The 15,657-nt window shown below is 45.8% G+C and overlaps 1 protein-coding gene across 1 annotated transcript in view; it reads left to right on the forward strand.

Moving 5' to 3' along the window:
- LOC144175350 (uncharacterized) overlaps positions 1-14,940 on the forward strand; it is a 199,533-nt gene extending 184,593 nt beyond the window's left edge. The window contains exons 3-4 of the mRNA XM_077704431.1: positions 7,083-7,204; positions 14,852-14,940. Of these exons, the coding sequence (XP_077560557.1) occupies positions 7,083-7,204; positions 14,852-14,940 (211 nt within the window). The remainder of the gene's footprint in view (positions 1-7,082; positions 7,205-14,851) is intronic.
- Positions 14,941-15,657: the final 717 nt, after the last annotated feature.

Genomic DNA, 15,657 nt, shown 5'->3' on the forward strand with positions numbered 1-15,657 from the left:
TTCCAGTCTTCTAATCTGAGTGCCCCGCAGGACGATCGGGGAGGGAGAAAGTATTGTTTTCCCCATCCGCATAACCTCATAGGGTGTTCAAAGCAAATCTCTCTCTCTCTAATTTCTTTCGCGCAATACTTTCTCTCGTCAAAAACGAACGTTTAGTTGAGGTTATAAAACTGCCCATAACATTATAAGTGGCGCACAATTCTTTCGTAGAAAAAAAGCGTTGTTGAAGTGAAGAATGTTGGAACTGTATTGGGCGCTTCTATATGCGAATACGTCGTCCCATAGTGAAAATTAGGCCATAAGCGTTGCCATTTCGTCCGACATCTAGTATCTGGTGATGCGGTGATAATGTTCCGTGCGAATTCATGACGATTTGGACGCGCGTCCCTGGTTACCACTACCAATGAAGATTAAGGCAGAACGTTGCGCTAGTTGGAAATGGTTTGAATGCATTTCACTAGCGAATGAAGTTGAATGTGAAGAAAGAAGCACACACGACACTCGCACACGCAGAGCGTCCTGTGTGCTTCTTTTTCATCCTCGACTTCATTCGCTGGTGAACTGTACCATTTTCGAGCCATAGTAGAGCCGTGAGCCATGGTGATTGGACACAATCACACAGTCGGCCAACAGGGCATTAAATCAAGTGTGTACCGAAATATGGTCAGGTGCCGAACGCCTTACTACGTGCACAAAATTTCGACATATGTACTCACGGCTCGCTCTTCAACAAATATAAGATGAGGACAATAATTGTACTTCGTAAATGAATGAACAGAACTGTGTAGCAGATTGTACTCGAAAAACGTGCTGAATATATTCTCACAATTTTCTAGTATAGTTGCAGTCTATTCTGCAGTGCGACAAGCATGCTAAAAGCGATAGTTTATGATACCGTTTTTTGGGGCTCGGAACATTGAAGCATACCGTTGGAATGGTTCGTTGAATTACTCGCTGTACGTACCAACTGGCCACGAAGAAAACAGTTCTAGGTAGTGGTGGTTCAGCTTTTGAGGCACCTCAGTTCAAGTCCAAACACCTAGAAGTTTTTCTCAGGAAGCCGAATAGCAAAGTTCTTAATTGAAAAGTTTTTAAATGACTGTTGAACCGTTGAAATTTTTAACAAAGCCGGGGCGACCAGCACAAACACAGCCCTTCCTCGTTAAGCTAGAATAAACCTAAAAAAATTGACCCGCAAAGCATTCAACTTTCCGGTAATAGCCAACGTTGTGGGTGCAAAAATTAACGTATGATTAGGTGCATATGCCTGGTTTCTGCTATGAAGCAATATCGCTTCTAATTTGGGGCAGTCGTACGCGTTAGAGAAAGGGGGAAACAGTATCAGTGCGCGTTTTTGCGGGAGGGCGGATAAAACTTCCTGCAGCTGAATTTATTTCACAGAGAAATCCTCTGACAAATTTTTGGAATTTGTAAAAGGCAAGAAGAGGAGTGGGGGGACGGCGACCTTGCCTTATAAAAGCGACTCAGAACAATGAGACATTTTATTTGCCTTTGTGTTTCAAATCTAGGATGAAGTAAAACATTTAAATGCTGATACATATGAAGTTGCCCAAGAGGGTTTGGTATATACATTTTATCCTTGACATCGTTCGCTATCTTCCCTAGTGGGAAAGGTGTAAAAAAAGAATCACAGAAATTCACAAGTGAACAGCTGTGTTTACATACATCGAAAAAAATATAACCAACAAATTACTCGAGGTTGCAAGTCTTTCGTTCCCCCTGCCTTGAACCGTTGAAAAACTTTGGGCGCGTCTTAATTATCCAGACAGAGGATGAACGGGACGGAGACGTTCGTCCTTTGTCTAAATATTCGCGCTTGAAAAACGTTTACTGGATTACCAACTAGCTCGAACCCACACGTTTTTAGGTTAATCATTACTGTTGTTGACAGATAAACAAGTGATCAGCGGCAGCAACACATGAAATAACACCTTTATTACCGTTCCATATCTCCCTACGATTAAAAAACAGCCCTGGGTAATTCTTTTGTGGCATAAAGGTGCACCCAGTGTGACTAGATAAGGTACAAGAGTAGCGCCACTGAGTTATGCAAGTAAGCGACGACGGCCATTTTCGTGTTTATCAGTGTTACGAGGTTGTGTTTCTACGGCATCGATGCTAACTTCTCCCGAGTCATTAGTTAACAACACTGCCGTAGATGCCAAAAAACGGTATCTTGGGACATACTTCTGATGCTGAAATGCTACTACAAGCGTTATCTTTGATTCGCGTTCCGAAGGACGTCAGGCGCACGCAGCCGCCGAGCAGGCAGGACAAGCTAAATCTACCAACGTTTAGCGACTGAAAACGCACAAGCAATAATATTGCGGCGCGCATGAACCGTCGCCGTGTAAGGAGTGTCACGTGATGCAAACTGACCAATGATCATGACGGCGGCCCGAAACAATGGCAGAAGAGAGCGCCGATAGTCTGTAACCTTATGTAGTGGCACTACTTTAGTTTGGTAGTGCCTCTACATAAGGTTACAGACTATGTAGTAATGATCAATGAAAACTAAAGTAATGATCAATAACCTCGGGACAGCACAGCGGTTTGAGATAGGTGGCGAGGCAGTGGAAGTGGTAAGCGAATATATCCACTTAGGCCAAGTTGCGACCCCAGATCCCAAACATGAGGCAGAGATAATTAGAAGGATCAGAATGGGGTGGGGTGCATACGGCAGACATTCTCAGATAATGAATGGCAGCCTACCATTGTCCCTGAAGAAGAAAGTGTATGACAGCTGCATCTTACCGGTACTCACCTACGGTGCACAAACTTGGAGGCTCACTAAGAGGGTTCAACTTAAATTGAGAACGACTCAGCGGGCAATGGAGCGGAAAATGATAGGTGTAACATCAAGAGACAAGAAGAGAGCGGAGGGGGTCAGGGAACAAACTGGTGTTAGAGACGTATTAGTAGAAATTAAGAAGAAGAAATGGACGTGGGCAGGGCATGTAATGCGAAGGCAAGATAACCGCTGGTCATTAAGGGTAACAGAGTGGATCCCTAGAGAAGGCAAGCGTTGCAGGGGGCGGCAGAAAGTTAGATGGGCAGATGAGATCATGAAGTTTGCAGGGATAAATTGGTCACAGTTGGCACAGGACCGAAGGAAGGAAGGAAGGAAGAATGTAGAAGAAAGGCAGGAAAGTTAACCTGGCTAGAGCCTAGTTTTCTATCCTGCACGTGGGAAAGGGGAAATGGGCAAAAAAGAGAGAGGAAAAAAAAGAGGAAAAGTTGGAGCAGACACGTATGCCCAGCACTGAGGCACTGACAGTGATTGACACTGGAGGCTCTCAGTCTATAGCCTAGTGTTCAAGTTCGTCGCCCGTAGAAAACGTAATAGTTTCTTAGTCGCCTTCTGCGCGGATGACTGAGAAGGCCAGTGGCACAGAATCTTTCCCTCCGAAAATGGCCGCCGAGAGTCCAGGTTCCTCAGCGCTCACGGCAGCTTTTTTTTCTTTCAGCCGAGTAGCGTGGGCACTCGCATAAAACGTGGCGTATCGTCTCCGATGTGCCTCACGTTTCGCACTCCGCCCTTGCTGCCATTCCTATTAAGTACGAGTAAGCATTTGTGAATGCCACCCCCAGCCAGAAACGGCAAAGAAGAGTTGCGCCAGACCGTGGGAGGCCTAGTGGAAGGGGACGTTGCAGGTGCGGGTCAAAGGCACCAATGCGTGCGCATGTACATTCTTCTGGAGACCATTGGGAGATAGCTGTTTCCCGGGCAAGAATGCGGAGGACCCTAGCTGCGTCCGTCCTAGACAATGGGATGAGTACAGTTGTCGCTGTTTGATGCGCCAGCCGGGCGGCAGCGTCCGCACTTTCGTTGCCGACAATGCCGCAGTGGCTAGGAAGCCTGCTCACGGCACAGGACCGAGGTAATTGGAGAATAATGGGAGAGGCCTTTGCCCTGCAGTGGGCGTAGATAGGCTGATGATGATGATGATGATGATGATGATGATGATGATGATGATGATGTAGTGGCACAAGGTGCCACCTCCCATTTATCCTCCGAAGTCTTGTGAAATAGCAACCTTCAAATGCCCAGGCATAGTGGCAACGAATGAAGGACATGCAAGGAATATACAATAAGGTCAGAAAACCAGCAATATTTATCTTTCGAAGTACCGGTACACAAATTACGTACCGAAACGGTTGATCATTCCTCTAGGAAAGACCACCATGATGAGATCATTGATCAGCTATACACACACACAAACGCAGACGATGACAACAAAACATGACAATGCCGAAACAGGAACCGGCGATAAAGATGTTGTGACAGATCAACACTTAACCCCATCGGCATTACATTAAACACAATATTCCCGACATAACTACTTCTGGAACTGAAATCCTAGAAATAAAATCATACGTAAAATTTCCATAGAGGAATCTTCCGAATATAAAGGGCTTTAACCCAATAATACCCGCTAGGGTAATTCCCATTGTTCACGCAAACTGATTGACAAAGCTTATCAGACATTGTGCAAGAGCGTATTGATGTAAGCATCGATGACACAAATGAAGCAGGTGCCGCTACTTCCACAAATGCAGAGCCTTAAACGGAAGTTTACTGCCCTACCCGTCACCCCACAGTCGGTTCATGGGCACCTAGTCATACCACACGTGCAAATAAATAAGCTCTTCGTCAACGGGAACTCGTAAACTGCAAGAAAATGAAACGTGATTACCTTCCGGGCTACAAGCATAAGCATGTTCAAGTATGCGAGTGCATTCACCCACTACCTGGTTTTAGGGGCGAAGCTCCTCTTGCTCGGGCCCTGTCCCGGCCGTACACGGCAAATTGTACACGGCACATTGATGATGATTGTGGCAGGATTCCCCTAGGGATTAGCCAACCAAAGATTGGCCGAAGAGGTCATAACGTTCAACGCGTTCGTTGCTACCCAACAAGGAGGAGAGGAAGAAGAAGAGGTTGTCGTTCGTCGTCTGCGAGCTAAAGACACGTAACGGGGGTATGCGACACGAGACGCTCTGCAGAAGGCGACGGCCAAGGTGGCTAAAATGTCACACACCGAATTCGCCAACTTACCCGTGCAGATTGTCACCGTCCCAAACAAGCCCTACATAATCACCACAAACATCGACGTCGTCGACGGGCTTGTCAACGGAGCGGTGGAAAGCTTGACGTGTCGGGTCTTTATATGATGTGTGGCCGAATGATTCACGGTTTTACCGATAAGCATTTTAGCTTCACCCCTCTCATCATCATTCACTTCGTGGAGATGGCGGGATATTTTTTTTTTTTTGCTTTCTAGAAACATTCATGGTCGGCGCTGGTTTCTGATTGTCTTGCGTTTTCCGGCCAAGCCGGCTACCGTTCAACTCTCTATTTTATATGCGAGGAGTAATTCATCGTTTTTCTTACACACAATTGAAGCAAATGAGCTACTAATCCTGCAGGACGTAGTTGCAGATGATTCCCGTGCATAAATCGTCGCGTCCCCATAAAGCCTGATACCAGCATTGGGTTCCATTTATTTATTTATTTACATTACCCTCAAGGACATAAGGCATTGGAGAGGGGAGTGAGAGGGGTAGATGAACTGGCTTCACAACCTGAAAATTTGGTGGAAGAAATTATGGAAAGCGTGGGCTTGTTACTCGACAAGCTGCGTGAAACATCAAGAGAAAACGACGCCCACATAAACAATATTCTGCACGAGCAGCCCTGACCTACCTCGTCACAAAAGTACGAAAATGTCATTAACCTGACTTAATTGTGTTCGTCGAACTACTTTTTACGATGCGCCCTTAGCCTAACAGGTAGATCTCCAGGTTGGAAAACATGTTCATCTTTAGAAACATCAAAAGTATTTTGACAAATGACTAGGAGAGCACTGTTTTACTTTAGACTTCCAACTACGAGGACTGGTGCATCCCTATATGTTAGGCTGCTGCACACAGCTATGCAGACGTTGAGCAACTGTCAAAGCAGCAACAATGTCCAATCAGCGCCAAGTTGTGACTAGATTACTGAACGATGAAGACCCGGCCCATTTCAATGCTTGGGATGGTGGACGCGTGAGTGCACTCGTTCTAAAGTACGTTTTGCGGTGTAACACGAACTTTTCGCTAGATAACTTTTTCTTCAGGATGACTGCGGTTACGGACGAGCCAGAAAAGAAAGTTACAAATACTTCATAAGAAGTGTGGGGGGCGCCATGGGTCCCCTGAATAAATCGTGTATGGCAGGGGTCAGCAACCTGCCGCCACCGGCATGGCGTCTGTCACTTATTATCTAGCGGAAGGCTGACATGGCAATTTTAGCCTCAAATGGGCTTAGACAGGAATAAAGGAAGACCTCTTCCAGTTAGCATTGCCCCCCCTCCCCCCCCCCCTCCCCTTCACACTTAGATAAAGTCTTCACTTCCTGCCCTTGCCCCGGTTCAAAAAAGGCCCCGATTCGCCATCCGGCCTTTGCCGCTTCGGTTTCATGAAACGCGGCCGTCCATTTCGAAAGGTTGCCAACCTCCGGTGTATGGTAATTCAGTTGTCGGAATGTTGCATTTCAATTTATCGGTCGCTGCGGCGACAAATTTGAAGTAGAGAAGTGTGAACGAGCCGGATGCGGTACTTTGCTACCGTGTTTGACAATGCTAGTGTGTTTGGAGGGGGGAGGGGACGAGGGTAGAGAAGGGGTTGGCCAGTGTTTTCGCCTCGAACATGGGCAAACTTTATCCCCTTTCCGCATTCACCGTCACCGCTAAAGTACCACCCTCTCACGTAACTGCGGCAGCTCTACGGCCTTGAAGCATATAGGTGATGGTGCTCCGATGGAGCCCCACAGTCCGTGACGTAGTGGCCGGCGCGCAAACCGGCCATACGGCCTTGGGTATCTAGTTGGATAGTATCTAGTTCGGGCTTATCGTAACGGCGGCGGATCTCTCAAATGTGGAGCATAAATAGCAATGGCACTTCCTTCGCCCGCAATAGCATGCACTTATGCAAGAAATTCCGCTCCCGCCCGGCTGTCGACCAGAGGCCATAGAAGCAGTGTTTTGGTCTGCAGACTTTCATTTTCATTTTTACAGCGGAAAGGCGACTGAGTGGTGCATCGTGATCGTCGGAGCCCAGAGCAGACTTTGCTCTACCATTTTCAATACGTGCGGACTGTTGGAATCGGTGGAGAAGACGGATCTGAAGAAGTCTAGAGGTAACAACGCCCTTTTAGAGTGTGTGTGTGCGTACTACGTTTTGTGTGTGCGTGTATGCCTGTGTGTGTGCACGAGCGTCATCGTTGCTTTGCGTTCCTTTTATTCCGGTGCTGTAGTGGATGTCCAAGCATCGTGAATTAGTTGAAACTTCGGAACTGCACTGACTCAATTTCCGGACAGTGTGCCAGGAACTTGTTATTTTTTTATCGTATTCAATTATTTTGCATTCTTTCATAGTTTTTTTCCCTGTTTCATCGGTGCCGAACTTCTAAGAGTCAAACTGACCCCTTTGATTACGAAAGTTTATGTTGAAGCTGCCGGAGGGTGCTTATTACACGCCAGCAAAGCCTTCAACTGCTATACACTTGGGTACATCGCTGTGTTATTAATAAATGCTCATTACCTCCGTTACCGTTCGTTCGCGCATCTGTCGCTTACGTTGCATCCAGCGCTATTTTTATTTTATTGTGCATCCTGATATTCGTGGTTGTTGCGCGTACGTGGACTGCTTTTAGATGAAAAGTGGTCTGCTGCATATCCCGTTCGGTATAGCGAATACGGGTGGTCACATGTTCGATACCCGCGGTTCGCTGCAACCAGACCATCTCCACTACAGCCTTCGATCCTCCCACTTTTATCTGGCAAGCGAAAGCCACCACTGTGAATTGCACTTAACTGCCAATCGTGCCTATTGACGCAGCCGCGCCGACCCCCCCGTCTACTGTGAAAAAAATCAAGGGAGTTCGTGAACTTTGCGTAATAATAGGGTCCTTCTATTCACCGTGAGATGCCAAGTGTAGTTTGAGCAGTCTAGGTCCCGATATATTCAACAGTATGGTTTCGTCGTCACAGCCTGGATTGCGCACAGAGCCCATTGTCTCTATTTAACTTTCGATAACCGTCACTTCGTTGAGCCACGCGGCAGCAGTGCGTGTAACGAACTTTTCAGATGCTGCATTTGTGACGTATGTACCCAGGTCAAAACTCTCAACAACAACGCATGAACTCTTGGCTTTGGGTACATGCAGCGCAACATGCTGATCGTTACCGGCGTTGCCGGGGAAATTAGGGGACGCCGCTGCGGCAATGAGGCATGTGAAAGCCATTGTTTTTTTAAAGCGAAGCTAAGAGTTCTGTCGCGACCGTTGGTGTCAACCAAAAAACTGTCATGAACAAATGAAAGGGCTTACCGGCACCGCTAGGAGTCGAACCTGGAACGAATGAAGAAACGGAGCGAGAGGCCGTTGTCTTGTCGATTGGGTTACGAGCCCACGCGTAGACGGGGGAGGCAGACGGTGCAGTCACCGAACACATCTGCGGGTTTACCCCCTGCGTTCTCGTTGAATGCCACGTTACAGCATCAAACGACCTCTCGCGCAGGTGTGCGCTCCGCCCACGGCACGTGTAGCGGCCATGCGCGTGCCTTGCGCATGCACTATGGGTTATAAAAATTAAAGGGAGCTCACACCGACGCATGAAAGATCACTTATCCTCCGTCTCTGCCGTCGTTCTCGTCGCCTTCGCCAGCAGCGGCATAGGCAAAGGACAAGCGAGATGGTCAAACACCGGGCTTGAGCTTCTTTAAAAAAAAAAGAGTTTCCACACATGTGCTTCGCTAATGCAACTCAACCAACCACCATTCAGGAATCATGCATTGATTTATCCTTAGCAAAGAATATCTCTTAAAAGTAATACAGGGTGTGGTTAAGTGCATTTCACTTGTCTCTGGTTGCACTCTTTGTAGAGCCACGTGTGTCACTTCAAGTGATGTCGCATGGGTAATCGTTATGGGTGTCGTTTACAGCTTCACTTTCCAACCACGTTCACAGGGTGGATTGGCACGCATATTTTTCTTTTTTTCTTTGCAGGCAGTTTGCACCTTGGACTTGTTTTGAGCTGTGCGAGTAAAGGAAGTAGCACCTACCTAAATATCACGCATCCCTCCGTATAACGGTGACGTTGGTTGAACGGGAAGGTTTCTCGTGATGGATTCTGTAGTTGTCGTCTGTGTTTGAACTGGGTTTCGACCATGTCAAAGTGGCGCGATCGGATAGACTGCGGCTTAGGATTGGGATGGACCCAGGTTCGATTCCGACCACTGCAGCGTTTTTTTTTCTTTCGCTTCACCCAGAGTCATTCATCATGACCGTCAGAGAAAGCTGACTTTTCCGCAGGGCGTTTTCCCTTTACAGGCGTCATCAGTGGGAACACTAAATCTACGCTTTCATAAAAATGTGGGGGATTATTCTTGTAAGTATGACGCATATTTAGGAGAACAATCACCTCTCGTGCCGCGCAAGAGTTCTTGCGACTTCGCATTCTTGAGCATGCGTTGAATGACCGTGCCAAACATCTGTGCCAATGGCGAGCACAAGACTTTGTTGGTTAGCAGGCGTTTGCCCATTTCGCGGTGAAGGTCTGTTTATGACGAACCTTGTTCCCCAGGGAGGTTCCCGTTTGAACCCATTCCCATTTCGCCCTTCCCGCTTCTTCCGTCCCGTTTCAACCCGGCGCAAAACGACCTCCCGTTTCGCCCTTTCCCACTTGGCCCGTTCCCGTTTGAACCCATTACCATTTCAACCTTCCCGTTTGTTCCTTCCCATTTCAACCCGGGGCGAAAGAACCTTCCCGTTTTTTGTTTTCCTATTTAGTCCGTTCCAAGAATAACGTACCCAGTTTATGAAACGTTATAAAAACATTTTCATATTGTTTTTCATTTGTTAAAATTCAAGTCATACCAATTAACAAATATTTTAATCTTTTAAATTAACAAAGCCTAACAAACAAATTAACAAATTAACAAACAAATCTTTTAAATTAGCAAACAAATCTTTTAAATTAACACACCAATTAACAAATTAACAACAAATTAACAAACACGTTGCTTATGAAAACGAAAACAGCAAAATACCTAAATGCACTTAACTAAATGTATTTATGTCGCGAGGGTCGCCCTGCGTCTGCCCTCGTTTGCACTTGTTCGGTCGACTGACTCTCGTCTCTAGCTTCTTTAGATCCACCCCCAAAACACCAGGCACTTAAGTTTTATTACATTAAAACGACGCCATCATGGCCGTGTCCCGAAAGTGTGTGAGGAGGAACTACTAAGACACGATCAACCAAAGGTTTATACACAAATATATATTTTATCCACATTCTAGAGCTAACTTTAACTCAAGCTTCAAGATATTCCTCAAAGGACGAGTACATAACTAATAAAAACCAATATTTGAAATCCCCCCCCCCCCCCCCAGAAAAGACAACAAATGTTAAAAGTGAACTAAATAAATCAAGACTATCTGATACTCCGTTACCAAAAATGATAAAATAAAAAAGCCCAGAAAAGTGCCGCGGAAGCACAAATAAAAAAATCGCAAAAACACCCTCACTTTGAAAGAAATCGTATTTGGCGGACTAACACATTTAATCGTTATAATAGCGCAAGTGTACATAAATGTCAAGAAGAAACAGATGAAAACTATAAAAGATAAAAGGATGTATAAAAATAAAGTAACCCTATGTATCTGGATACATATGTCACATCTGGCTATAAAAAATCGCAGTCATGAGAAGCGGCGAAAATTATAAACTTAGCTTTGCGTTTTATGGATTTTGTTTATTCCCGTCACTCTAGTATACTCAATTTGCATAATAGAGTAAACCTTCAGAAACTTAAGCAGCGCAGGGTCGTCTCTAGCGTAAATTTTTTTTACTACAGAAACTCAAAATTGTCGCTGGAATACTACCTCCAAGGGCCTTTCAGACGTTTAGCGAGAAGACATCATAGTAAGAATATTAGACAGCCAATCAGCTGAATTACTAGTCAAAAGTTCTCTTTGTTTCCTCGTGCAATTTCTTACAGGAATAAGTTAACTGAACGAACAGGAACTCGGTATCCTTAGAAGAATTTTCCCCGCGTATTGGAAATGTGTGTTCTGGTTGAATCGTGGTGTTTTAAAATTTGAATACATTACGAATGCATATCGTTGTTCGGACACCTTTGGGTTCGGACCTCTTTGCGTCTATTACATATTTATGTCTTTTACTTATTTGTGTTGGGCGTTTTTAAACTACGCCAACCAATACTGATGTGTTTTATGTTCACTCCTGCATGAGCCCGACCAGGCCGTAAAGTATCGGTAAATAAATTAAAAATCTACCCATTACTCCCGCAGGAAAGGCATTAGTAGCCAATTCTCAGATTTATGCACATGTTTTTGCCTTTTTAAAGTCTCTCCTACGGACATCTTTGATCTAGATCTCTCGAACCCGAAGACAAAGCTACGCTCCAAACAATGAGCATACGAGCGGCTGATAAATAAATTTCTGCCGCACGTACGAACACCAACTGCAGAAAAATCCAATGCGTGCATTACTCAAGATATTGGGTATCTTTCTAGTACACTTTCGGCACTACAAATTTTGTGTCAAAAGGGCAGTATCGGCCTAAGGCATTCAGAAACTTTTATCGGCCGGAAATATCGGTCGATTCTGGAAAATTTCCTGCAGACAAGTTTTCAGTGCATGACCCGTTGCTTGTAAGCCCATTTTGGAGAACAGTTTCGAAGACGGTAACGCATATTAGGCAGTTTTAGCATATCGTTACCGTGTTTGCGTTACCGTTTACTGTGTTACCGGAAGCGCTGGTGACGGTGAAGCCTGTGCCTGTAAGTTACCGTTCGCGGTAACTCTCGCGCTGCGCAGTCTACTCACGCAAACACGGTAAACAGTAACGCAAACACGGGAACGATATGCTAAAACTGCCTATTTTCAGAAATACAAATGGGTTGGAACGATGCGGGTTCAAGTGAGAAGGGCGCTTTCGGAGCGGGTTGTAACGGGAAGGGCGTTTTGGGAACGGGCTGAAACAGGAAGCGCCCAAGCGGGAAGGTCGTTTCGGGAACGGGCGCACATGGGACGGGTCAAGCGGGAAGGGCGTTTCGGGAATGGGTTCAAACGGGAAGGGGTCAAACGGGAATGGGTTCTTTCGGGCTACACCCGTTCCCCAAAACATGGAAGCCTCCGCAATAGCCTTCGCATGCCTGACTGCCGACCCCCCGTCCCCTAATCTCACTGATCAACGCGGGGTTGCTATCAGCAGGCCGCGCTGCATATATGAAAGGCCATTCATTCGCACGCTGTTATTGACATAATTTTAACCTCTGCATTTAAAACATAACTAGGTATAGGTTTGGGCGAGTAGGTAATACCCCTGTCACACGGCAGATCTAATGACATTTACAGCGAATGTCATTCGCTCTAAATGTCATTAATTCGGCGCTACACGAGAATACCGAATGACATTCAAGGCGAATGACATTTACCGGCTAACTGAGGTCCCGGACCTCAGTTACACCTCAGTTGGCGGACGAATGAGTAGCCTCGACAGCAGTAGCGCGTCCATAGACAGGAAAATTCAGTAACAAACCAAAAAATACTGTTTCTAAAAACTGTCAGTAAACTTATATTTTCTTTTTTGTATTGTTGTTCTAATAAAGAAAGACCAGCAAGTACTAACAAAAAAGCAAATCTCGTCCCCAGTGTGCGCGCTACCCTAATCCGGATTTTTTGCAGACTTGTCTCAGCTTGGGATGTCTACTAATGTCACCTAAATCGGTGGTTTTCTTGTATTTATTTAAAAAAATATTCCTTTGTTACATTTTTTTTTAAATATTACGTGTGAAAACATTCTATATGCGCTTGAAATGTAATTTTGCGATTTTGCGAGCTCGCTAATCGTCACCGCTATCACAATCAAATGACATTTGTTCCGCCGTGTAGATCCGCCTGGCCGAGCCGAATGTCATTTACAGCTAATGTCATTCAGTTTGAATGACATTAGATTTGCCGTGTGACAGGGGTATTAATCACAGTGAACGTTCAATGCGCGGACTACACGAAGGCGTAAAAAAAAAGACGAGGCAATGCGCAACTTGCAACTAACATTACTAGGAAGAAACGCGTTTTTACACACACCAAATCATCCCGTCACCTTACCCTATCTTCCACACGACACTACTGCAGAGCGTGTTCGGAATGTTCAGTCATTACAAAGCATCCACATGTTCTGAAAAGTACACTTCTTTCTCTGTGAGCGTGAGTGAGGGCATACACGATTTTCACCGGCACGTGTTATCGCATGTGCCTCAATATTCTCCCGATTCCGATGGCACAGTGTTTCCCGATAATGCTGATCTTATCAATCAAAGTCGTACAACCATGATCACGACAGTGGGCGGCCAAATGTCCAGTTGTGCCGTAACGCACATTGTTGCAGTGCTTCCGCAATCGGTAGTTGAGGCAACGCCCAGTCTGTCCAATAGACTTCGCGCCATAATTTAATGCGATGGCATAGACCGTTTCTTCCTAATAAAGGTAGTTGCAAGTTGCGCCTTGTCTGGTCTTTTTTCTGTTGTCTTCGTGTAGTCTGCGCATTAAATGATCACTCTGCACGTGCTTCGTTAATTTTAACACCGTCTTAAACTCAAAGCAATAGCACAGTTAGAACTCGGTTTGTGTATACCCGGAAGGCTCGAAAATTAAAACAAACAAGTCTTGCGTTCGCTCGTATTTCGCTCTAGCTTTTCTTAATTTCGCAGTTCTGTGCGGTGCATAGCGCAATGGGAGTGCTTTACTTCTGCAGGTGTCCATCAAGGATACTTGGTGCAAGCATGTGGATGGCACAGATACGAATTAGGCAGTCCTATGTTGACTGCCGTTGCAGTGCGCTAATAGACAGGGTAAAATTGCACATCGACGAGCCGCGGAAAGGCTACAACTATAATGCCCGTACAGTGCATCTTTTTCTCATTCTCAACTGCCACGTAATCTCTTGCTTAGCCGCTCTTATTTTGTCGCTTCCCGCTTATTTCACCTCCACTTAGGAATTTTCACTAGGTTTTGTATGTCTGTGTGCATATGTCCGGAAGCTACCGGATCGCTAGAATCATAGCCCAAAGCAGACTGCAATTTTTTGTTTCGGGGTTATCGCAGTTTAGGCGCTTGTGCAAACACTCCACCACTCCGTTTTCATACTTCCATTAATTTTCTGTGCCTGACTTTTTGGAAATAAAAAGACAGCGTCATTTTTTGTTAAGTGACTCTGCATTACTTTCGAGATACGCTTTCACTCGTTCCTTTCGTATGGAAGCACTGCTAAAGCTAGTCATCGCTAGCACGGAGCGGCACTGCGTGATTTGTTAGTCGCAGCAGATACGTCTTTCGTGCCTGTTTTGATTTGGTGGCTGTCATTTTGAAGTGGCTATGGAATGCGTTCATTGCTGCAACTGAAGGAAAGGAGGCGAGTAGACGCTACACCGCTGTAATGGCGTAATTGCAGCGGCCAAAGAACGCCGAGACTTTGAAAAAAAGAAAATTCTTTAGAGGAGTTTCTATGTTATCTCATGGGCATAGAGCAGTAATTCTTGGCTGAGGTGTGTTTCGACCTTCTAATCTAAGTGCTGGATGTGTTGGCTGACTATGTTCTCCAAGCATTTATGATTACGAGAAAAGTTGAAAAAATTGTTGCAGGGTCCCTTAATGACTGCTATTTTTTTTTCGGAACTCGCTGCGGGTCATCGCCCGAGCATAATGCATTTTTTTCATCACGAACAGTTCAGTTGAAATCATCAACTTGTTTTTTTCAGCCTTGATTTGGACAAAGGGTTCCTCCAATCTGACAAAAAAAAAACATCGACAGAGCAACTACACCCCTCCAGTATTTGACAAGAGGTAAGGAACCTTCGTAACTTCCCAGTCACGAAACTATTGCTGTGTGTTTAGCTCCGGGGTAATTTGGCGTGCCTTCTTAAGGTCACGTGTGTTAATGCTTAGTCTTCTTTGTCGAGTATCCCCGCAGTCCCAATCGTGTAATACCTTGCATTTCCAAAGAAATGCATATGTGGTGGAGTTAATACGTTTGATTTTTATACTAGCGTAAGTGGAGATAACTTGTAGAACGAAATCTTCAGAAACCAAATACAGAAGTGCTAAAATTAGAAAAGTTTTAAAAAGAATAGTTCCAAAACGAAAAGATTAAGGCCGGCACCACGCCTGCGAAATCTGATGGAACATCGAAGCGGACTTAAGCACGCTGGCGGCCACCTCCCGCGGGAGAGGGTCGCTCACAGCGCCACTCGCCGACCGAGGTATGTGCGAAATCGAAGCGGAGGTATGGAAGTTATTTCACGCATATTCGAGGGGCGGAAGTGTGCCGAGTGCCCCGGTGCACGAGCCGACATCGCGCACTGGACGTCCATCGCATCGTTCCGGGAGCACATCTGAGCCCTTGGTAAGGGCCCGGAGGTGACGGGCTGGTGGTGTGCGCGTACGGCCACAAGACGACGACTCACAATCGCGCACGGAAACCTTCCGTTGGACTACGGCAGCAGATATTTGGCGACGTCGGCACGCTGGCTGCCTCCTTCCGCACAGGCAGTGGTTGCTCACAACG

This window comes from Haemaphysalis longicornis, unplaced genomic scaffold (assembly GCF_048455015.1).
Source record: "Haemaphysalis longicornis isolate Haplotype H1 unplaced genomic scaffold, Haemaphysalis longicornis Haplotype H1 scaffold_3, whole genome shotgun sequence".
NCBI classification, from domain to species: Eukaryota; Metazoa; Arthropoda; class Arachnida; order Ixodida; family Ixodidae; genus Haemaphysalis; species Haemaphysalis longicornis.